The sequence below is a fragment of the Orycteropus afer genome, unplaced genomic scaffold (genome assembly GCF_000298275.1).
Source record: "Orycteropus afer afer isolate SDZICR_OR568_19922 unplaced genomic scaffold, OryAfe1.0 scaffold00533, whole genome shotgun sequence".
Classification (NCBI taxonomy): Eukaryota; Metazoa; Chordata; class Mammalia; order Tubulidentata; family Orycteropodidae; genus Orycteropus; species Orycteropus afer.
This window is the reverse complement of record NW_006922120.1, coordinates 72523-96280: the sequence shown is the minus strand read 5'-3', so window position 1 is coordinate 96280 and position 23758 is coordinate 72523. Positions and strand designations below refer to the sequence as shown.

General features: G+C 37.3%; 1 protein-coding gene across 1 annotated transcript in view; it reads left to right on the top strand.

Annotated features, from left to right (window-relative positions):
• SMYD3 (SET and MYND domain containing 3) overlaps nt 1–23758 on the top strand; it is a 1342222-nt gene that overhangs the window by 1302256 nt on the left and 16208 nt on the right. The window contains exon 11 of the mRNA XM_007955714.2: nt 7090–7198. Coding sequence (XP_007953905.1) covers nt 7090–7198 — 109 coding nt within the window. The remainder of the gene's footprint in view (nt 1–7089; nt 7199–23758) is intronic.

Here is a 23758-nt window from a genome sequence, read left to right as displayed (position 1 = left end):
ATATAAAGTTGGTGATTAATTTTTCCATCTCTTTAAAGAATAATGATGGAATCTGGATCAAGATTGCATTACATCAGCATATCACTTTGGGTAGTATGGACATTTTCACAATGTTAAGTCTTCCTATTCATGAACATGGTATATTCTTCCATTTATGTATCTCTTTTGGTTTCTTTAGTAGTGTTTTGTAGTTACTCTTTGTATAGATCTTTTGTATCTCTGGTTAAATTTGTTCCTAAGTATTTCATCTTACATGGTATTGTTTTCCTGATTTTCTTCTCAGAATTCTTTTAGTTAGCATAAAGGAATCTGACTGATTGTGTATGTTGATCTTGTACCTTGCTACACTGCTGAATCAATCTATAAGTTCCAGTAGTTTTTTTGCTGAGTCTCTGGGATCTTCTATCAATAGAATGGTACCATCTGGAAATAGAGATAGTATTACTTCTTCTTTGCCAAAATTGGATATCTTTTATTTCCCTTTCTTGTCTTGTTGCTCTGTCTAGGACTTCCAGTACAATATTGATAAAGGGTATCTTTGTCTGGTGCCTGTTCACAAAGGGAATGCTTCAGTCTCTCCCCATTGAGATTAATGTTGGCCATTGATTTTGTATATATGCTCTAAATTTTGTTGAGGAATTTACCTTCTATTTCTATTTTGTTGAATTTTTTTTAATGAGGAATGGATGTTGGATTTTATCAAATCATTTTCTGCATTGATTGATATGATCATGTAGTAATTTCCCTTTGCTTTATTTATATGGTGGGTTACATTGATTGTTTTTCTAATACAGAATTATCCTTGCATAACTGGTCCTGATGTATTATTTTTTTGGTATGTTTTTGGATTCTATTGGCTGTAATTTTGTTGAGAATTTTTGCATCTATGTTCATGATGGATATTTTCTTTTTTAATTGTATTTTTCCCTGGCTTTGGTATTGGGGTTATATGATCACTTCACAGAATGAGTTCAGGAGTATTCCAATCTTTTCTATGTTCTGGAATAGTTTGAGTACAATTGGTGTCAGCTGTTCTCTGCATGTTTGGTAGAATTCTACAGTAAAGCAGGACTTTTTTTGTAGGTAGTTTTTTTTGTGTGACCTGTTCACTTTCTTCTTTTGTTATAGACCTAGTCAAATTTTCTAACTCAGATTGTGTTAGTTTAGCTGGATAGCATATTTCTAGAAATATGTCCATTTCTTATAGGTTTTTTAATTTTTTGGAGTATAGTTCTTCATAGTCTTCTTTATATGTATGTATTGTTGTTATTGTTGTCAGGTGCCATCAAGTTGTCTCCAACTCATAGCGACCCAGAACAAAACACTGCCCGGTCCTGTGCCGCCATCCTCACGATCCTTGCTATACCTGAGCCCATTGTTGCAGCCACTGTGGCAATCCATCTTGTTGAGAGCTTTCCCCTTTTTGTTGACCCTCCACTTTACCAAAAATGACATCCTTCTCCAGAGAATGGTCCCTTCTGACAACATGACCAAAGTAGGTGAGATGAAGTCTGGCAATTCTTGCTTCCAAGGAGTATTCTGGCTGCATTTCTTCCAGGACAGATCTGTTAGTTCAGTTCTTTAGCAGTCCATGGTACTTTCACTATTCTTCACCAACACCACAACTCAGCAGCATCAACTCTTCTTTGGTCTTCCTTATTCATTGTCCAGTTCTCACATGCATATGAGGTGATTGAAAATACCATGGCTTGGATTAGGATCACCTTAGTCTTCAAGGAGACAGCTTTGCTCTTCAGCACTTGAAAGAGGTCCTTTGCAGCAGATTTGTTCAATGCAATACATTGTCTGATGTCTTGACTACTGCTTCCATTGGTGTTGACTGTAGAACCAAGTAATATGACATCTTTGACAACTTCAATCTTTTCTCCATTTATTGTGATGCTGCTTATTGGTCCACTTGTGAGGATTTTTGTTTTCTTTGTATTGAGGTGCAATCCATACTGTAGACTGTAGTCTTCATCAGTAAGTGCTTCAAGTCATCCTCCCTTTCATATATGTGTGTGTTTGTGTGTATGTGTGTGATTTTTACTGTTATTTCAGTGAAAGTTTACAGAGCTCTTCATAGTTTTATTTTATTATCTTTTTTTTTATATAAGTAAGGAGATCTGGTGACATAATGTATAAGGCATTTGACTGCTAACCAGAAAGTTGGCAGTTCAAACCCACCAGCCACTCCGCAGAAGGAAGACTGGGCAATCTACTTCCGTAAAGATTTACTGCCACAAAAACCCAAGGTTTGTTCTGTTGTTGACTTCTATGATTTTTTCTTTCTTCCTCCTTCTCTCTGCTGACCTCTTTTGTATTTCTAATGAATCTTCTCCTTCTCCAACTCTCTGCCTCTCCCAGCTAGGCAAGTTTGTTTATTTTTCCCAGTTATTTAATCTGCTCTTTTTCTATGCCTTCAATAAATCTGGTGCTTTAGCTTCTCGTTAGTTGCTCATAACTCCAGTATCATTATTTCCATCTGCTTTAACCTAGTTATTCAGGGATTGCATTGCTCAAGAGAACAAACGTGTGGGTTATAGGTATGAGGCCATCTTTCCCCGAGTCGGTTCTGTTGTGACATTGCATATTTCATTTCTTATTTGTGTTATTAACATTTTCTTCTTCTTTTCCTTTGTTTGATTTGCCAGTGGTTTGTTGGTTTTATTAATCCTTCTTCTAGTCTTGTAGATTATTTCTGTTGTCTTTCTGTTTCATTTATTTCTGCTCTAATCTTTACTGTGGGAGCTCTGGTAGCATAGTGGCTAAGGCACTTGACTGCTCACCAGAGGGCTGGCGGTTCAAACCCACCAGCCACTCCTCGGAAGGAAGGTTGGGCAATCCTACTTCCGTAGTGATACTGCCTCGGAAACCCAAGGAGGGGTCGCTATGAGTCAGGGCTGACTCGACGGCACATAACAACAACAACAACAATCTTTACTGTCTCATTTTTCTGATGACTGTAGTCTGGTTTTGGTGCTCTTTTTCTAATTAATGGAGTTGTTGGGTTAAGGTATTGATATTGGTTCTTTCTTCATGTTTTGATGTATGCATTTATGGGTATAAATTATCCTGTGAAAACTCCTTTGGTTGCATCCCAAAGGTTTTGGTTTTCTATGTGTTCATTCTTGTTTGATTAAAGGATTATTTTGTTCTATTTCCCAGTAGCTTTTAAGCAAGGTGCTATTTAGTTTCCATATATTTGATATTCTTCCTTGCTCTTCCTGTTGTTGATTCATAATTTTATAGCATTGTGATCTGAGAAGATGCTTTGTAGTATTTCAGTGTTTTAAAATTTATTGAGGCTTGGTTTTTGGCATAGTATATGGTCTATTCTGGAGAATGATCCATGTACACTGGAACAAGAATGTATATTGTACTGTTGTTGGGTGGAGTGTTCTGTGTATGTCTATGAAGTCAAGTTGATTGTATTGTTTACCTCTTCTGTGTCTTTGTTGAGTTTCTCTCTAGTTGTCTGTGCTTCATCGATAGTGGTTTATTAAAGTCTCCTACTATTATTATATAGTTGTCTATTTTTCTTTTCAATTATGTTAAAGTTTTATTTATGTATTTTGGGGCTCTTTCCCTGGATACAAAGATATTTATTTTGGTTATGTCCTCTTGTTCAATTAACCCTTACTCGGTATATAATGTGTTTCCTTGTCTCTTATGCTGGTTTTTGCCTTGCAGTCTGTTTCATCAGAAATTAATATTGCCACTTCTGCTCTTTTCTGGTTGCCATTTGCATGATATGTTTTTTCATCCTTCTTTTTTAGCTTATTTTTGTCATTTTCTCTAAGGTGTGTCTCTTGTAGACAGCATATTGATAGGTCATGTTTTCTTATCCATTCTGCTATTCTCTGTCTTTTGATTATATTAAATTCATTTACATTCTGTGTAATTATAGATAGGTATGAATTTATTGCTGCCATTTTGCTGCATGGTTTGTTTGTGGTACTATTATTTCTCTGTTCCATATATTTTTCTATGCTGAGTTCATTTTGTTTGTGAATCGTTTCCTTCATTACTGTTGTTTTAGTACCTGTTAGATCTTTATGATTTTCATCTTTTTTTATTTTTATGAGAAGTTTTATTAACTTTCTTTGAAGTTACCCTATATATTATTATTATCTTTGTAAGTTTAAAACAATGTGTTCTATTTTGATATCATCTTGACTTCCTCTCCATTTGGAAGTTCTGTAACCACAGCACTTATTCCCTCTTTGTGCTTTGTAGTTGTCCTCATTGACAAACTGGCATGCTTGGTTCTCTATCTGCAGTCTTGTAGGTGTATTTTACTTTGGATACTTCTATATCTGGGTTGGTTTCTGGGTAATGTTGTCATGTGTGTTACTCTCACATTGTTGACTGCCGCTTTTGGTTTTCTGTCCAGAAAACTCCCTTTAGTATTTCTTGTAAGAAATGCAAATTTCTAGTAGTGTAGTTTTTACAAATTCCCCCAATTTTGTTTATCTGGAAATGTCTTAATTTTGCCATCATATTTAAGGGGCAGTTTGCTGGGTATATAAGTATTGGTGGGCCATTTTTTTTTTTTTTTTCCTTTCAGAGTCTTCTATATGGCTTCCCATTGCCTCCTTGCCTACATGGTTTCTACTGAGAAACAGAGCTTAGTCTTATTGACTTTTTTTTTTTTTTTTTTGTAGATAACTTTTTGTTTTTTCCAAGTTTCTTCAAAGATTATTTCTTTGTCTTTGTCTTTGGAGTTTGATTATGTCTTAGTGATTTTGTTTTGAGGTCTATTCTTTTGAGGGTTCATTGGTATTCTTGAATGCACATCTTCTCATCCTTCATGGTATTAGGGAAGTTTTTGTCCAAAACATCTTCGACAATTTTCTCTGCGTTTTTATCTTCTGTTCTGTGATTTTGATCACATATAAGTCATTCTTCTTGATACTATCTCACATAATTCTTACACTTTCTTCTTTTCCCATTCTTTTTTCTGACTGTCCTCTAACAGATTAGTACTGAGAGATTTGTCTTCAATTTCACCAATTCTATCTTCCATTGATTCAATTTGATTCCTTTGCCTTTGCAATGAGCTATTACTGCATCTTAGTATTAATCTTATGGATTTTTTTTTATGGTTTCTAATTTTTTATTTATTTTATCAATTTGTTTTTGTATTGTTTCTTGAATTCTTCTAGGGTTTTGTCTGTGTTTTCCTTGATTTTGTCTGTGCTTTTCTTGATCTGCCTCTCAATATGTTAAATGTACCTAAATATAATTCTTTTGAATTCCTTTCAGATAATTCCAATACCACTTTTTCCCCAGGAAGGTTTTCTGGCTCTGTATTTTGGTCACTTGTTTGAGCCACCCTGACTTGTTTCTTTGTATAGACTGAGATTATCTGTTGTATTTGAGACATCATAGTGTTTTTATATTTGTATTTAACTGATGATTGGATGTTGGTGTATTTATTCCAGATTTGTTTTGTTTTGTTTTTTACTTTATTTTATTTTAATGTATCCAGGCTTGATACTCTACTCACAAGTTTAGCTGAACTTAGGTACTCATCACTTAGTGAGTTGTTTTTTTTTTTTTGTTTGTTTGTTTTTTTTTTATACTCTACTCCATAGTGAACAAGTCACCCTTCTCCCCACCTAGCACATGTTGCCCATGGAACACAGTCCAAAGTCCTTGCAGGTAAATCAAGACCCTTGACAGTCTTTCTATAGTTCTCCTTTGAAGGCTCTGTACATCTCCCTTCCCCCTCCACATACCTCATATATGCTGTGCTACTCACTGTTGCTCAAGTGCTCACCCTTAATACTGTGTCCTGAAGCTTGTGCTAGAATATGATGGGAATGTATATGCAGTTCTCTGTTCATGTAGAGCAATTGAGGGTTGGCTGAGCTGTTGTTGGCCACTGTTTGTCATCAATCAGGTAATGCAGGAGTGGGTGATGGCACTCACCCAGTAGGTGGAGCTGCAGAAGGTGTGAATGGTAGCTGGGTAGGGTGGATTTAGTTGCTGTCTTCCATTGGGTGAGACAAAAAAAAAAAAAGCCAAGAAAAAAAAAAAGGATAGGAAGAAAAGAAAGGAGAATAAAAGGAAGCAAAAGACAAAAACAAGGGAGAAGGGAAGAAACGGAAAAGGAAAGGAAAAAAAAAAAAGAGAGAGAAAGCTGGGGCAGAGGTGGCAGGTTTCAAACTACCAAGGGGTGTCCAGCCTGGGGCAACACACTCTGAAGATTGAGGAGACAGAGAGCATGGCCCACCAAACATGAGAGTGATGTGCACACAGTGGCCAATTCATGATGGCATACCTCCAATCTCAAGCAGGGCAGGTGTGATGTAGGGAGTGTCACTGGCTGCTGGGTGGGTGTAGGGGTCACCACACTTCTGGTCACCAGGAGAGTGTGGGGAATAAAGCAGAGATCCCACCTTTCTGGAGGCCAGCCACCAGTGTGGGCGCTATGTAGTCCTGGGCAAGCTGAGCTGATTATCAGGTTCCTGCCCAGATCATAATTCTGCTGGCAAAAATTCAAAATGGCATGCTGTTTTAAACCAATGAAAACTCACTGCTCTGTATATCTCCTTGTTCACTGTTTTTGTTCAGTGTCTTCCTCTAGTCAGTATTTGATCTACATTTTTATTCTTTCCTTTGAAGCTGAGGGCTCCAGGACTATCATCCATATCTGTTTCATTTGGTTTCTTGGGACTTTGTGCACAGGGTCTGGGTAGCCTGTCTGCCTATTCTGCCATTTTGCCAGAAGTCTCCACAATTCAACAAACTTGAATTGAATATCTACGTTGTATGAGGGCAGCCCTCATTGTGGGCACTAAGTCTTGTCCCATCCTGTAGTATTTTTAACCATTGTAAGAATGTTTTGTGTCTAATGGCATTATTGGGCCCTGAGGGAAAAGTACATAACATGTACAATGTGGTATTTGTATTTGTATTCCCCCTCTGTATTGCATTCTCTTGGATCACAGAGCTAATTTCCTTTCATTAGCTCATTAACATTCACAGCCAGGGTTTGCTTTCACTTTCTTAGGCTCCTAATGAAATACTGACTGTAAAGGTAAAAGCTACTCACACTGTTTGCCCTTTGATGTCTTCCAGGATTTTCTTCCCAGGAAGCCATCCCATCAGAGGCGTGCAGGTAATGAAAGTTGGCAAACTGCAATTACATCAAGGCATGTTTCCCCAAGCAATGAAAAATCTGAGACTGGTGAGTTTCCCAAGATGTTATATAGTTCTGCCTGGCATACTTTTCTTAATGACTGTAGCTGGGATGCTGCTTTGTGATTTTTAGCACACACACATACATATGCACATACACAAGTGTATGTTTAACAACCAGCACCACCCACCAAAAAAAAAAAAAAAAAAAAGCCCTGATTGGTAATATATACCAATTTCTGTAGTGTAAATATGCATACTGTGGTTGGTTTCAAACTACCAAGGTGAAGTCATTCAGTTTGCAAAAATCATGAAAATTTAAGTCAGCTCTCCCAAACTGGTGCAAATCGCCCTCAGAATATTTTTGCACGTGTACTCTCTGGTGACATAGTGCCTAAGGCATTTGACTGCTAACCAGGAGGCTGGTGGTTCAAACCCACCAGCCTCTCCTTGGAAGGAAGATTGGGCAATGTACTTCCGTAGAGATACTGCCTAGGAAACCCAAGGAGGGGTCGCTATGAATCAGATCTGACTCAACAGCAGTGAGTTTGGTTTTTGTTTTTTTTTTTTTTTTGGTACTCTACTCCATAGTGAACAAGTCATCCTTCTCCCTGCCTAACACATGTTGCCCATGGAACACAGTCCAAATTCCTTGCAGGTCAATCAATACCCTTGACAGTCTTTCTATAGTTCTCCTTTGAAGATTCTGTAAATCTCCTTTCCCCTTCCACATACCTCATATATGCTGTGCTACTCACTGTTGCTCAGTTGGTCACCCTTAGGTCTTTACAAAGATGTTATCTCTGCTTTAAGTGCCTTCCTCACCCTTATTCCCTAGAAGAACTCTACTGATCTTTTAAAGCTCCCCTCAAACCTCATTTCCTCCTTGTGTTCCCACAACCCTTTGCTCACTGTCAGTAGCACATTGTGTTGTTGTTGTTGTTGTTGTTATGTGTCATCAAGTCGGACCCGACTCATAGCGACCCCTCCTGGGTTTCCGAGGCAGTATCACTATGGAAGTAGATTGCCCCATCTTCCTTCCGAGGAGTGGCTGGTGGGTTTGAACCGCCAGCCTTCTCGTTAGCAGTCAAGTGCCTTAGGCACTATGCTACCAGAGCTCCCTCATCACATTGTAGGAGGTAGTTATTTTATCACACACACACAAACAGATACACATTGGCCCCACATCCTGGAGACTGTGGCTTCTTTGTGGTATCTTCATAACCAGTTCACTGCCAAGTAAGGTACCTGGAGCTTAGTAAATACTTGTCATTGGAAGAAAGAAGGAAGACGGGGCAGGTCAATACAATCCTAGCAGTAAGTGCTGAGAAACTGAATGGTAGAATTGGGCTGGTGTTAGAGTACATTGTTTAAAAAATGACATTTATTTTCACCCTCTCAGTGAGTCTCTTCTGTCCTAGTGCTCCAGGACTCTCTACTGTCCTTGACTGCCCGTAGGGCAGCACTTTGTCCTGACCTCCCATTGTGGCAGAGCTCCCTCTCTCCCAATCCATGGCCCTCCAAAATAAGAGCTCATGTGGTTATCTGACCCACATGCTGTAGGTCCTGTAGAGACCCCACATGTGAAGAGCACCTGACATTTTAGTCCTCTGGCCATAATGCCCTTATCTACAGAAGAGCTTCCATGGAGGCATCCAGGGCCCTGTATCAGGGTTGGTCAGGGAGTATTCAGGGACTAGCTGATCTCACATGGTAGCTACATACATTTAGAAGAGAAATATTACTGCTGCCTAAGGAAGGTTGGGCAATCCTACTTCCGTAGTGATACTGCCTCGGAAACCCAAGGAGGGGTCGCTATGAGTTGGGGCCGACTCGACGGCAAATAACAACAACAACAACAAGGGATTCTTAAAAATAAGATTCCCTTAATTCTAGTTCTTGTTACTGTTACTTAATTCTAATTCTTGTTCTTGCTAGCCATGTTGCCTTTTTCTTGATCTCTAATTGAAAACAGCCAATAGTCAAAAGGAAACACACTAGGATTTACTGGAGGCATACAACTCTTCGTTACCTTTTTACCTTGGCAGATGTCTTTATCCAGACTTATGGAAGAACACTTAGCTGTCTCTTGCAGTTGCAGGGAGAGCTTTTTCTTTCTGGTCTGATAGTTGTAAGCCAATCAAATCAGACAACACTATTTATTGAGGATCTACTGTCTGACATTTTGGACAGGAAAATACTGTGGAGGAAATTTCCATATTATGAAGTACCAAACCGAGGATCACTTGCAAGTACATGTTTCATAAGTGATCAGGTTAATCCCTTATGTTTATATAGGACTGGAAAGTACTAATATTGCTTGTACATGTATGATTTTATCTAGTCCTCATGACAGATGACAGCCATATGAAGCCAGTGGGAGAGGCATTTTCATTCCCATTTGAAATGAAGGGGTAAGGTTTGGAGACACTCAAGAGCTTCTCTAAAGTCACATTGAGGCACAGCCAGGTCTAGTTTATTCCATTTAATTCAGCACATGTTCACTAAATGCTTCTATTAATCAGAATAAGACCCAATGTTGTCCTTACAATTTAGTGGAGGAGACAAACCTGTGAACAAGTCATTAAATCCAGGCTGGTATCCAAGGCTCTGTTCTTTTCCTCTTGGCCGGACCAGTGAAATAGATGAGGTTTTCTAATAGGACTCAGTGTATAGAAATCCTTTCAGATCCATCTGTGTTCCTGATGCCAAGTCAGAGGAAAATGTTGGGGGAAAAATCAGAGATTTGCCCCTTCTCCATTCTTCATGTGAGGCTTTAGCTATTACATGAAGAACCATTGAAGGAGACATCTAATACCCTCAGCTGCACAGATGAGCCTGTTTCAATCCAGACAGACATCTAGGTACAACTTTAGTGGACAACATATGTGGGGCTGATGGTGTTTATCATAGCTGGCCCTTCTAATGACCCTCTAATTCCTCCTGGTGCCCATATCTATTCTCTGTCATCCTCATGCCTCTTGTGAGGTTGCCTCACCTCTTGCAGGTTGTTTCTTTGATAATATTTTAGCATGTTGTGCTTCTGATACCAAAGATCAAGCCAAGCATTGCCCCCATAGCTGCCAAATGAAAGGTATTCTGGGAGCAGCACCGGAATGCCTGGGATGAGACCTGGGGTTAAGTTGTGGCCTTACCTCAGATCTCTTTGTTGACCCTAATAAAGTCACTGAATCTTTTGCCAGGTTCTGATTAGCAAGTAAGGAGCAAATGTTCACCCCAGGCAGTGTGGTGTAATAGAAAAAGCATTAGGATTTAGAGTCTGTTGGTTTAAATTCCAGTTCCAGCAGTTACTAATTTTTATGACTTGAAAACCAGAAACACCAAACCAGTTGTTGATTCTAACTCACAGCAACCCCATGTGTTACAGTGTTGAATTGCACTCAGGGTTTTTAGCAAGTCACTTAATCCCTCTGAACATAATTTTCTTACTTTTAAAATGAGAATAATGCCTGCCTCCCATAGAGTTGTTTTGAGAATTAAATGAGATAGTACAAGAGCCAGTTTCATCAGGTCCTAAGCATTTTGAGAATATAAAAGATAATAATTGTTACAAGAATTCTTGTTCTGATCATACCCCATAATCAAGTACCTTTAGACTTCTGCTTGTAGTTTGGGGTTATACTGCGGTTGTTTGTTGAACAATTATGTTCTATACTTGCTCCCCAGCAGTTCCAAAGGGTTTGTCTCCCCAAAGTCAGGGACCCTGACTTATGTGCTGTCATCTTCTGGTGCTACCTAATATAGATACACATGCCTCAAATACAATAGATTCTGTTAAATATACGCTTAAATGAAGGGATTTTTTTAAAAAAAAAAAACTAATAGAGGACTTTAAAAGCCCTACCCTGGCTGTATTCTTTCAGTTGTAAATGGCTAATGGACCAGAACTTCTCACTACCTCTGTTCAACATTTGCTAGCAAAGGGACTGCCTGAACACACCATTTCTTTGTGAACTCATACCACCTGTGAGTCTAGAATCAAGTCAGCTTCCTTGTGCCAAAAGTGCCTCTTCTTGAGCTTTCTCAAGACTCAAGTAACCCAGAGAGGGGACAGGGAGGATATATATTATTTGCCCTTTGAAATGGATGTGCTCTTTAGACTGGCACCCTTGGATATTGTTCCTTGTCTTAGAAACCCTTGAAATAATGGACTGAAATAACTTGAATAAGGGTTGCAAAGGTTGAATTGGAAACAAAACTCAGAAACTCTTTAGGAACAGAATAGTTACAGATCCTATTAGACCCCTGCTCCCCCAGGAAAGAAATTCACTTAGCTCAGCTCTGATTTGGTTTAGGCTTCCATCTCCACTTGGCTCAGCAGAAATTCTTACGATTACTGCCACAAGACAGTCCAGGGGTCCCATCATGGTGCTCCCTCTTGCTTGCTTCTGTCTCAAATCTACTTTTATTTCTTCCCATTTATTTCTTGGGAGAATTTTGTTTGCTACTAATTTGACTTCTTAGACCTCAAGGGCAACTGTTTCCACCTGGACTGTCTCGTCCAACAGCCTGTTTATTTTCTATGAGCTCTACGTTGTCCAGGCTCCTGCACCTTGGTCCCAGAGTAACTGCTTTGGTAGCTGAAGTCAGATAGTAAAAAGCCAGAAATTTCCCCCTCAGTAATATTTCTTAACCCAGATTTAAATTTCTGGCATAACACTCTTAATTCTCATTACATTTTGTTAAAGGATTTTACATTTAGGGATCTGTTTCAGCTTTTCCTGGACCTGAACTTAGAATGCAGGCCAGGCAGCTTCTAGATGCATTAGGTCCTGGACTTTGCTTCTCTCAGAGTTATTAGCTACTTCAGTACATCCAGGAGAGCTCAGAGCCCAAGACTTGTCTACTTGCTACCTAATATAGGTCTCTGTCTACTCCTGCTCACACCCAGATTTCCAGCCTTTTAAAATGGCTGACTTAAAATGTGCAAATTCAGTTGTTCCCATTTCTTTATCTGATACATTGATTCTTAACTTCTTTGGGGTGCTTTGTCTTAGGGATCTGATGAGGACCACCTACTCATGACTATACATAACATTTGAATATTTTGTAGAAGAGGGGGCTTCAGCAGGGACCCCTAAACCCTCTCATAGATCTTCTAAGCATCTACAGTCTCTGTGTTAAAAAACAAACAAACAAAAAAAAACTATCTTGTTAAATGTGTAGCAACAAACCTTACCATATGGACAAGTGGAAGGGCATGTAGAGGTGATGTGCTGTAATCATCACCAATATCCTTGGAAATCCCTGACTCTTATATTTATGAATGTCCCCTACTGACCTCCAAATAAAGAATATTGGTTTCAATAATATGTTTCTGAACCAAAGATAGAGGAGATAAGGGAGAGAATTGTGGGTAAAATGCAATCATAGTGATAAGCCATATGAAAGAAAACAAGCAGACTTGCCAGGAAATTCAAGCCCAATATTAACAAGGAACTGAGTGGAGAACCTGGACTTACACCTCCACCAGGCAGTAATGAGGTAGCATCCCCATGTTCCTCTGCTAGAATAGTGTCAGAGAAAGCCAGCTAAAACATAAGGGTGAAATAACATTCAGTCTCATAACATAATACTCAAATGTCTAGATTTCAGTAAAAAATCACTCATTATACTAAGAACTAGGAAAATCTCAAACTGAGTGAAAAAGGGACAATCAATAGATGCCGATAAAAAGATCACAGAGATGTTAGAATTATATGATAGAAATGCTTCCACAAAACCAAAAACCCAAACCAAACCCACTTCCATTGAATCGATTCTGACTCATAGAGACCCTATAGGGCAAAGTAGAATTTCCCCCATAAGGTTTCTAAATCTGTAAATCTTTATGGAAGCAGGCTGCCTCATCTTTCTCCCATGGAGTAGCTGGTTGGTTTGAACTGCCAACCTTTTTGTTAGCAGGTGAATGGCTTAACTACTGCACCAACAGATATGCTTCAACAAGTCCCCCTTTGATCGGTAGTCACAGTGAATGTAAGTAGATTAAACACTGCAATCACAGATAGAGAGTGGTAGATTGGATTTTTAAAAAATATGTCCCATCCCTATGCTGTCTACAAGAGACATACTTTAGGCACAAAGACATTGATAGAATGAAAATGAGAGGATGGAAGAAAACATTTCATGGAAAGAGTAGCCAAAAGAGAACAGGTATAGCAACTTTAATGGCAGACAAAATAGACTTTAAGTCAAAATCTATTATAAGAAACAAAGTTGTTGTTGTTATTTGCCATCAAGTTGGCCCCAACTCATAGAGACCCCTCCTTGGGTTTCCGAGGCAGTATCACTATGGAAGTAGATTGCCCAACCTTCCTTCCAAGGAGTGGCTGGTGTGTTTGAACTGCCAGGCTTCTGGTTAGCAGTCAAGTGCCTTAGGTACTATGTTACCAGAGCTCCTGAAGAAATAAAGAAGGATAGTGTAATGATAAAACAGATAATTCATCAAGAAGACATAACTAAATATTTATGCACCTAACTTTATATATTTTTTTAATTTTATTTTGATTTGGGTGAAGATTTACGGAGCAAATTCACTTTCCATACAGCAGTTCACATATACTTTGTCTCATGTCATTGACCACAGTTTACCACAATTGTGCACCTAACTTTAGATCCCACCACTCATCTGTCAGTTTGTTGTATTGTGGTGGCTTTCATGTTGCTGTGAGGCTGGAGGGCTACCACTGGTATTTCAGATACTAGCAGGGTCACCTGTGCTGGACAGGTTTCAGCAGAGTTTCCAGACTAAGACAGACTGGGAGGAAGGAGGGGGTCATCTACTTCTGAAAAAATGACCTGTGAAAACTTTTGAATAGCAGTGAAGCACTGTCTGATACATTACTGGAAAACTTTATGAATAGCCTTGTCTGATAGAGTGCCAGAAGATGAGCCCCTCAGGCTGGAAGGCTCAAACTATGACTGGGGAAGAGCTGCCTCCTCAAAAGGAGCTGACCTTAATGACGAGGATGGAGTAAAACTTTCAAGACTTCATTTGCTGATAGGGTACAACTCAAATGGGAAGAAACAGCTGCAAACATCCATTAATAATCAGAACATGAAATGTACAAAGTATGAATGTAGGAAAATAGGAAGTTGTCAAAAATGAAATGGAATGAATAAAAATTTATATCCTAGGCATTAGTGAGCTGAAATGGACTGGTATTGGTCATTTTGAGTCTGACACTTATATGGTATACGATGCTGGAAACAACAAGTTAAAAAGTAATGATGTTGCATGCATTGTTAAAAAAAATTTGCAAGATCTATCCTAAAGTACAGTGCTGTCAGTGGTAGGATAATATCCATATGCTTACAAATAAGGCAGGTTAATACTACTATTACTGAAATTCATGCTAAAGCCAAAGATGAAAAAATTGAAGATTTTCACCAAATTCTGCAGTCTGAATTGACCAAACATGCAATCAAGATGTATTCAGGATTGGAAACAAGGAAGAATCATCAATAGTTGGAAAATATGGCCTTGGTGATAGAAATGACGCTGGAGGTCACGTGATAGAATTTTGCAAGACCGATGACTTGTTCATTGCAAATACCATTTTTCATCAATATAAACCTCACCAGACAGAATACGCAGGAATCAGAGTGACTACATCTGTGGAAAGAGGAGATGGAAAATCACAGTATCTTCAGTCAAAACAAAACCAGAAGCTGACTGTAGAACAGATCATCAGTTGCCCATATGCAAGTTCAAGCTGAAGCTGAAGAAAATTAAAACAAGTCTATAAGAGCTAAAATATGAGCTTGATTATATCCTACTTGAATTTAGAGACCACCTGAAGAATAGATTTGATGCACTGAACACCAGTGACTTAAAACCAGACAAGTTGTGGGATGACATCAGGAACATAACATGAAGAAAGCAAATGGTCAGTAAAAAGGCAGGAAAGGAAGGAAAAAAACAATAGGGATGTCAGAAGAGACTCTCAAACTTGCTCTTGAGTAAAGAGTAGCTAAGGCAAATGGAAGAAATCACAAAATAAAAGAGCTGAATCTGAGAAGATTTCAAAGAACAGCATGAGAAGACAAAGTGAAGTATTATAATGAAATGTGCAAAGACCTGGATTTAGAAAAGCAAAAGGGGAGAATACAATTAGTATTTATCAAGCTAAAAGAACTGAGGAAAAAAATTCAAGACTTGAGTTGCCATATTGAAGAATTCTACGAATGAAATGATGAATGTTGCAGGAGGCATCAAAAGAAGATGGAAGGAATACAGAGACACTGTACTGAAAAGAATTGGTCTATGTTCAGCTATTTCAGAAGGTAGTATTCTGAAGCAAGAAGTCTAAGCTGCACTGAATTGGCAAAAAAACAAGGCTCTAGGAATTGATGGAATACCCACTGAGGTATTTCAACAAGCAGATGTCGTACTGGAAGTGCTTACTCATTTATACCAAGAAATGTGTAAAACAACTACTTAGCCAACTGACTGAAAAGATTGTTATTTGTGACCATTCCAAAGAAAGATGATCCAACAGAATGTTGAAACTATTGAACAATATCATTAATATCACAAAAAAGTAAAATCTTGCTGAAGATAATTCAGAAATAGTTGCAGCAGGGAACTTGACAGAAATGAAGGGAACTTCCAGATATTGACAAGGAACTTTCAGAAATGCAAGCTGGTTTCGGAAGAGGACATGGAATAAGGGATAACATTGCTGATGTCAAATGGATCTTGGCTAAATAAAAGAATACCAGAAAGAAGTTGACCTGTGTTTTAACAACTATGTGAGGCATTTAACTGTGTGAATATAACAAAATATGGATAACATTGAGAAGAATGGGAATTCCAGAACACTTAATTGTGCTCATGAGGAAATTGTACATAGACCAAGAGGCTGTCATTCAGACAGGACAAAGGCTTACTGCATGGTTTAAAATCAAGAAGGGTGTGCATCAGGGTTGTGTACTTTCACCATACTTACTCAATCTGTACACTGAGCAAATAATCCAAGAAACTGGACTATATGAAGAAGAACATGGCATCAGGATTGGAGGAAGACTCATTAACAACCTACATTATGTAGACAACACAACTTTGCTCTCTTCAAGTCACTTAAAGCACTTACTGATGAAGCCCAAACACTACAGTCTTCATTATGGGTTACACTTCAACATAAAAAAATAAAATAAAAAATAAAAAAAATCCTCAAACTAGACCAATAAGCAACATCATGATCAATGAAGAAAAAATTGAGGTTGTCAGGGATTTCATTATACTTGGATCCACAATCAACATTCATGGATGCAGTTATCAAGAAATCAGACATCATTTTACACTGGGCAAATCTGCTACAAAAGACCTCTTTAAAGTGTCAAAGAGCAAAGATGTCACTTTGAAGACTAAGGTACACCTGAACCAAGCCATGGTATTTTCAGTTGTCTCATATACATGTGAAAACTGGACAATGAATAAGGAAGACCAAAGAAGAGTTGATGCCTTTGAATTATGGTTTTGGTGAAGAATACTGAAAATACCATGGACTGCCAGAAGAACAAACAAATCTGTTCTGGAAGAAGTACAACCAGAATGCTCCTTAGAAGCGAGAATGGCCAGACTTTGTCACTCCTAACTTTGGTCATGTGGTAAGGAGAGACTGTTTCCTAAAGAAGGATATCATGCTTGGTAAAGTGGAGGGTTGTCAAAAAGGGGGAAGACCCACAATGAGATGGATTGACACAGTGGCTGCAACAATGGGCTCAGGTCTAGCAAGGATTGTAAGGCTGGCACAGGACCGGACACTGTTTCATTCTGTTGTATGTAGGGTTGGTATGTACAGCAGTTGAAGCCAACTCAACGGCACTTAACAGTGAAAACAACTTTGTTGTTGTTGTTGTTGTGTGATGTCGAGTTGGATCTGACTCATAGCGACCCCTCCTTGGGTTTCCAAAGCAGTATTATTACGGAAGTAGATTGCCCCATCTTCCTTCTGAGGAGTGGCTGGTGGGTTTGAATCACCAGCCTTCTGGTTAGCAGTCAAGTGCCTTAGCCACTATGCTACCAGAGCTCCCAAAAAAACAACTTTAGAGACTCAAAATTTATAATGTACATGGACAGAACTGAAGGCAAAAACAGCCAGCTCTACAGTAGTAGTTGGAGACTTTACTACAACACTTTTGATAATGGATAGAACAACTAGAAAGAAAATTAATAAAGAAATAGGAGACTTAAAAAAGAAAACAAATGTTGATAAGGCTGTGGAGAGACTAGAACACTCAAACACTGTTGGTGGATTGTTTAATGGTACAACCACAGTAGAAAATGGCACTTCCTTAAAGAGCTAGAAATAGAAATACCATATGATCCAACAATCCCACTACTAGGTATATATCCTAGAGAAATAAGAGCTATGACAACAGCAGATACATGCACACCCATGTTCATTGCAGCACTATTCACAATAACAAGAAAATGGAAATAATTTAAATGCCCATCAATTGAGGAATGGATCAACAAACTATGGTACATACTCAAAAAACCTCTCACTACCATCAAGTCATATCCAACTCATAGTGACCCCTCCTTGGGTTTCCAAGATGGTATCACTACAGAAGTAGATTGCCCAGAATTCCTTCCAAGAAGTGGCTGGTGGGTTTGAACTGCCAGCCTTCTGGTTAGCAGTCAAAAAATATAGACAATGGAATACTACTCAATGTTAAAGAGCAATGATGAATGTGCAAAACATCATATAACATCGAAGAACTTAAAGGACATTATACTGAGTGAAATTACAAAAGTACATATATTGTATGAGACCACTATTGTAGAAAATCAAGAAAAGGTTTCACAAAAGGAAAAATATCCTTTGATGGTTACCAGGGATGGGTGGGGAAAGCAGAGTAAACCACTTAACTATATGGTAGACTTATTAACTTAAGTGAAGGGAAAATGGAGGGGGAAAAAGCACTTTAAGTCCTTTAAGTGAATTACTATAAAATTTAAAAGGAAATAAAAATGTAGATGACTATCTGATCTTTGATTAGATCTTTAAATATAATAGCAAAGGAAGAAATTACAAAGGAAAGCATGAATAAATTTGACTATTTAAAGTTATAAAATTATTTTATATAATAAAGAATATATATAATACATTATATATTTCATATAATATATAGAGAGACACAGATGGATATATAAAGTTAACAGGTAAATTAAAATATAAAAAGACTGTTTTCAATGCAAAACAAGTCAAAATATGAATAATTGGAGTCCTAGAAGCAGAAGAGAGAGAAAATCTGCCAAAAGAAATAGAGAAATAGAAGACTTGAACAAGAGTATCGACTAACTAGACCCAACGAAAATATATAGAACACTCCATTTAACAACAGCACAACATATATTCTTCTCTAGAGCATGTGGAACAGTCCCCAGGATACACCATACATTAGGACACAAAGCAAGTCTCAATAAATTTTAAAAGACTGAATTCATATAAAATATCTTCTCTGATCACAATTGGAATGAAGCTAGAAATTAATAACATAAAGGAAACTGAAAAACCACAAATACCTGGAAACTAAACAACACACTAGTAAACAACCAGTGGGTAAAAGAAATTGAAAGTTACTTAAAGTCAAATGAGAATGAAAACACAGGATACTGAAACTTAGGGGATGCAGCAAAGGCAGTACTCAGATGGAAATGTATAGTAATAAACACCTATATTTAAAAAGAGCAGATACCCAAATAAATAGCCTAACTCTAAAATTTGAAGAACTAAAAAAGAGCAAACTAAACCTAAGGCTATCAAAAGAAAGTAAATACTAGAGATCAGAGCAAAAATAAATGAAATAGAGCGTAGAACAATAATAGAATCAATGAAACCACTAGTTTTGTTTATTTTTAAAAAAAGATCAATAAAATACATAAACCTTTGGTAAAACTGACAGAGAAAGAAAAGATTCAAATATCTAAAATTAGAAATGAAAGTAGGACATTAAAACTAATCCATAGAAATAAAAAGGATTGTAAGGGAATATCATGGGCAATTGTACATCAACAAATTAGATAACTTGGAAGAAATGGTGAAATTTATTGAAACATATTGACTAATGAAGAAATAATAGATACTAGTAAACCCTAAACAAGTAAAGATATTGAATCAGTAATTAAAAACCTCCCATCAAAAAAATTCCAGAAGACTTCACTGAGATTTTATAGAAGTAACCCCAATCCTACTTACACTTTCCCCAAAAACAGAAGAGGCAGAAACACTTCTGAACTCATTCTGTGAAGTGACCATCATCCTGATATCAAAGCCAAAGTCATCACCAGAAAAGAAAACTACAGACCATTACCCCTAGTGAACATAACTTACCACTGTCATTGAGTCAGATCTGACTTATAGCAACCCCTCCTTGGGCTTCCAAGGCAGTATCACTCCAGAAGTAGATTGCCCAACCTTCCTTCCAAGGAGTGGCTGGTGGGTTTGAACCACCAGCCTTCTGGTTAGCAGTCAGATGAGTTAGGCACTATGCCACCAGAGCATGCCACCAGAGCTCCTCTAGTGAGGATAGGTGCAAAAATTTTTATCAAAATACTAGCAAACTGAATCCCAAAGCATATTAAAAGGATTATATACAATTATCAAGTGGAATTTACTCCAGGAATGCAAGTATGGTTCAACAGTAGAAAATTACTCAATGTATTAACCATATTAATAGAATAAGGGAAAAGAACCATATGATCATCTCAATCAATATAGAAAAGACATTTGGCAAAATTCAATAGCCTTTCATGATAAAACATTCAACAAGATGGGATTAGAAAGTAAATTTCTTAATATTATAAAGTCATTTATAAAAAACAAACAACTAACATCATACTCAATGGAGAAAGACTGAAAATATTCTCATTAAAATCAAGAACAAGACAAAGATGCCTACTCTCACCACTTCTATTCAACATCGTTCTTGAAGTCCTAGGCAAAGTAGTTAGGGTAGGGAAAAGAAGAGTCCAAATCAGGAAGGAGGAAATCAATCTATTCCTATTTGCAGATGAAATGGTCCTGTGCATAGAGAACCTTAAACATTCTACATGAAAACTATTAGAACTAATACATAAATTCAACAAAGTGGCACGGTACAAGGATAACACACAAAAATCAGTTTGGTTTCTGTTGTTCGGTGCCACCAAGTTGTTTTAACTCATGGAGACCTTATTTATAACAGAATGAAACATTGCCACGCTCTGCATCATCCTCACAATAGTTGCTACATTTGAGCCTATTTTGTAACCACTGTGTTATCTGTCTCATTGAAAGTCTTCCTCTTTTTCACTGATCCCCTATTTTACCAAACATGATGTCTTTCTGTAAGGATTGGTCCTTCTTGATAATATGTCTAAAGAAAGTGAAACAAAGTCTTGCCATTATTGCTTCTAAAAAGCATTCTGGCTGTACTTCCTCCAAACAGATTGGTTCATTTTTCTGGAAGTCCACAGTATATTTGATATTTTTTACCAACATCATAATTTAAGCACTTCAATTCCTCTTCTCTTTTCCTTTTTCATTGTCCAACTTTTGCACGCATTTGAAGAGGTATATACAAATGGCCAGCAAGCACATGAAAATATGCTGAATATCATTAGCCATTAGAAATATGAAAATCAAATCCACATGTCAGATAAGGGCCTAAAATACAAAATATATACAGTACTTCTACAACTTAACAACAAAAAGATAAATAATCTAAGAAAAAAGGTGGGCAAATGACTTGGACAATTTACCAAAGAGGACATTCAAATGGCCAACAAGCACATGAATAGATGCTCAAAATCATTAGCCATTAAGGAGATGAGAATCAAAAACCACAGTGAGATAGCATCTCACCCCCCATTAGAATGCTCATGAGCAAGAAAAAAAAAAAAAGTGGAAAATGACAGGTGTTGGCAAGTTTGTAGAGAAAATGGAATTCTAATTCATTGCTGGTGGGAATGTAAAATAGTATAGTTTGGCAGTACCTGAAAAAGTTGAACATAGAATTACCATATGACCCATCAATTCCCAACCTAGGTATGTACTCAAAAGTACTGAAGGCACGAATGCAAACACAACCCTCACACCACTATTCATTGCAGTACTTTTCATAATAAAAAGTGGAAGCAGCCAAAATGTTGGTGGCAAAAAGTTGATGGCAACATATGAATGGATAAACAAAGTGAAATATATAACACAGAAATTCCATACAATGGAATTTTATGGAGCCATTAAGAGAAATGAAGTTCTGATACATGCCACAACATGGTGAACCTTGAAAACATTATGTTGAGCAAAATAGCTCAGTCTTAAAAGGACAGATATTTTATGAAAATTTATATTACATATATTTATATGAAAATAGCAAATATATAGAATCCAAAGATTATTAATGGTTACCAGGAGTAAGAGGAAAGGGGAAATGGGAGTTTTTGTTTGAGTTTATATTAATGCTTTGGAACATTTTGGAAAAGGATAGAGATAATGGTGGCACAACATTAAAAATGTAATTAATATCATTAAATTGTAAATGTGGGTGTTGTATTGGTAGATGTTTTAGTATTTCACCACAATTAAAAAAGAAACATATAACACAACAACAAAAATTCAGCAAGCAATTACAAATTCACTCAAAACAAATGAAAAAATAGAAAATCTCAGCAAATAAACAGAAGATAAGAAAAATGTGAAAATTTTATAATTGAAAAATATAATAACCTAAAGAAACAGAATGAAGCCTAACAACAGAATGGAAGTAACAGAGGAATTAGTAAACTTGAAGAGAGAACAATAGAAATTACCCAATCTGAAAAGAGCAAAAACACTGAAAAAATTAAACAATGCCTGAGGGATCTGTGGGAGCAATAACAAAAGATCCAACATTTGTGTCATTGAAGTTCCGGAAGGAGAGGAGAAAAGGTGGGTGGAAAAACTGCTTGAAGAAATAATGGTGAAAGCTTCCCAAATTTGGCAAAAGATATAAACTTATAGATTAAAGAAGCTGAGCAAACCTCAAACAGGATAAACCTCAAAGAAACCTATATCACAGTCAAACTTCTGAAAACTAAAGACAAAGAAAATATCTTAAAATCATCAACAGAAAAATGACACCTTACCTATGAGGGAAAAACAACTTGAATGTCAATGGTTTTCTCATCAGAAACCAGGGAGGCCAGAGAGAAGTGGCACAATCTTTTCAAGTACTGAAAGAAAGGAACTATTAACCCAGAAACCTATAATTTATAAATATCCTTCAATAATGAATGGGATATCAAAAGATTCTCAGTTGAAGGTAAACTAAGAGTATTTGTCACCAACATAGCTATCCTAAAGAATGATTAAAAGTTCTCTAAACAGAAAGGAAATGATAAAAGAAGGAGAATTGGAATGCTAGGAGGAAGAAAGAACATAGAGGCAAAAATAAGGGTAAATAAAATACTTTCCTTCTCTCTGAGATTTCAAAATTATGTTTAATGATTGAAGCAAAAATTATAACACTGTCTGTTGTGGTCCTACATGCATGTAGAAGTAATATTTCAGACAATTATATTATAACTTGGAGGGGCAAAATGATTTTAAGGGTGATAGGACTTCTATACTTGAACTGGTAAAATGTGATGTTTTGTATATGTAATGTAATACCTAGAACAACGACTGAAAAAGCTATACAAAGATATATACTAAAACACCACAGAATGGAATTCTGAAAATAAAAATTAAGAAAAAAAAAAAGTAACTTACAGAAGGAAGGTGAGAGAAAACAAGAAATAAAATTGGGGACTTTTGTTAACAATTGGGAGCTCTGGTTGCGTAGTGCCTAAGGCATTTGACTGTTTGACTGCTAACCAGAAGGTTGGTGGTTCAAACCCACCAGCCTCTCCTTGAAAGGAAGATTGGGCGATCTACTTCCGGAGAGATATCGCCTCAGAAACCCAAGGAGGAGTCACTATGAGTCAAATCAACTCCAGGCCAGTGAGGTTTTTTGTTTGTTCATTTGTTTTATGTTAACAATTACATCAAATGTAAATGATGTAAATACACCAAGTAAAAGATATTGGCAAAGTGGATTTAAAAATGACCCAACTATATGCTGTCTGTCAGAAATTCACTTCAAGTGTAATTATATAGACAGGTTGTAAGTAAAAGGAAAGAAAAATGTATATCATGCAAACATGATTAACCAAAAAAAAAAAAAAAGCATGAATAGCTATATTAGCATCAGATAAAGTAGACGTCGGAGCAATGAAAATTACAAGAGACAGAGAAGGACATTATATAATGATATCAGGAAGACACAGTAATCCAAATGTGTATCTACCAAACAATGTTGTGTTAGTTGCCATCGCGTCATTTCTGACTCATAGTGACCCTATGCACAGCAGAACAAAACACCGCCTGGTCCTGAGCCAGCTCCATGATTCTTTCTACACTTGAGCCCATTGCCTCTGCCTTGTCAATGTCAATCCACCTTGTTGAGGGCCTTTCCCTCTTTTGTCGACCCACCACCTTACCAAGCATGACATCCTTCACCAGGAAATGGTCCCTTCTGACAACATGACCAAAGTATGTGAGATGAAATCTGGCCA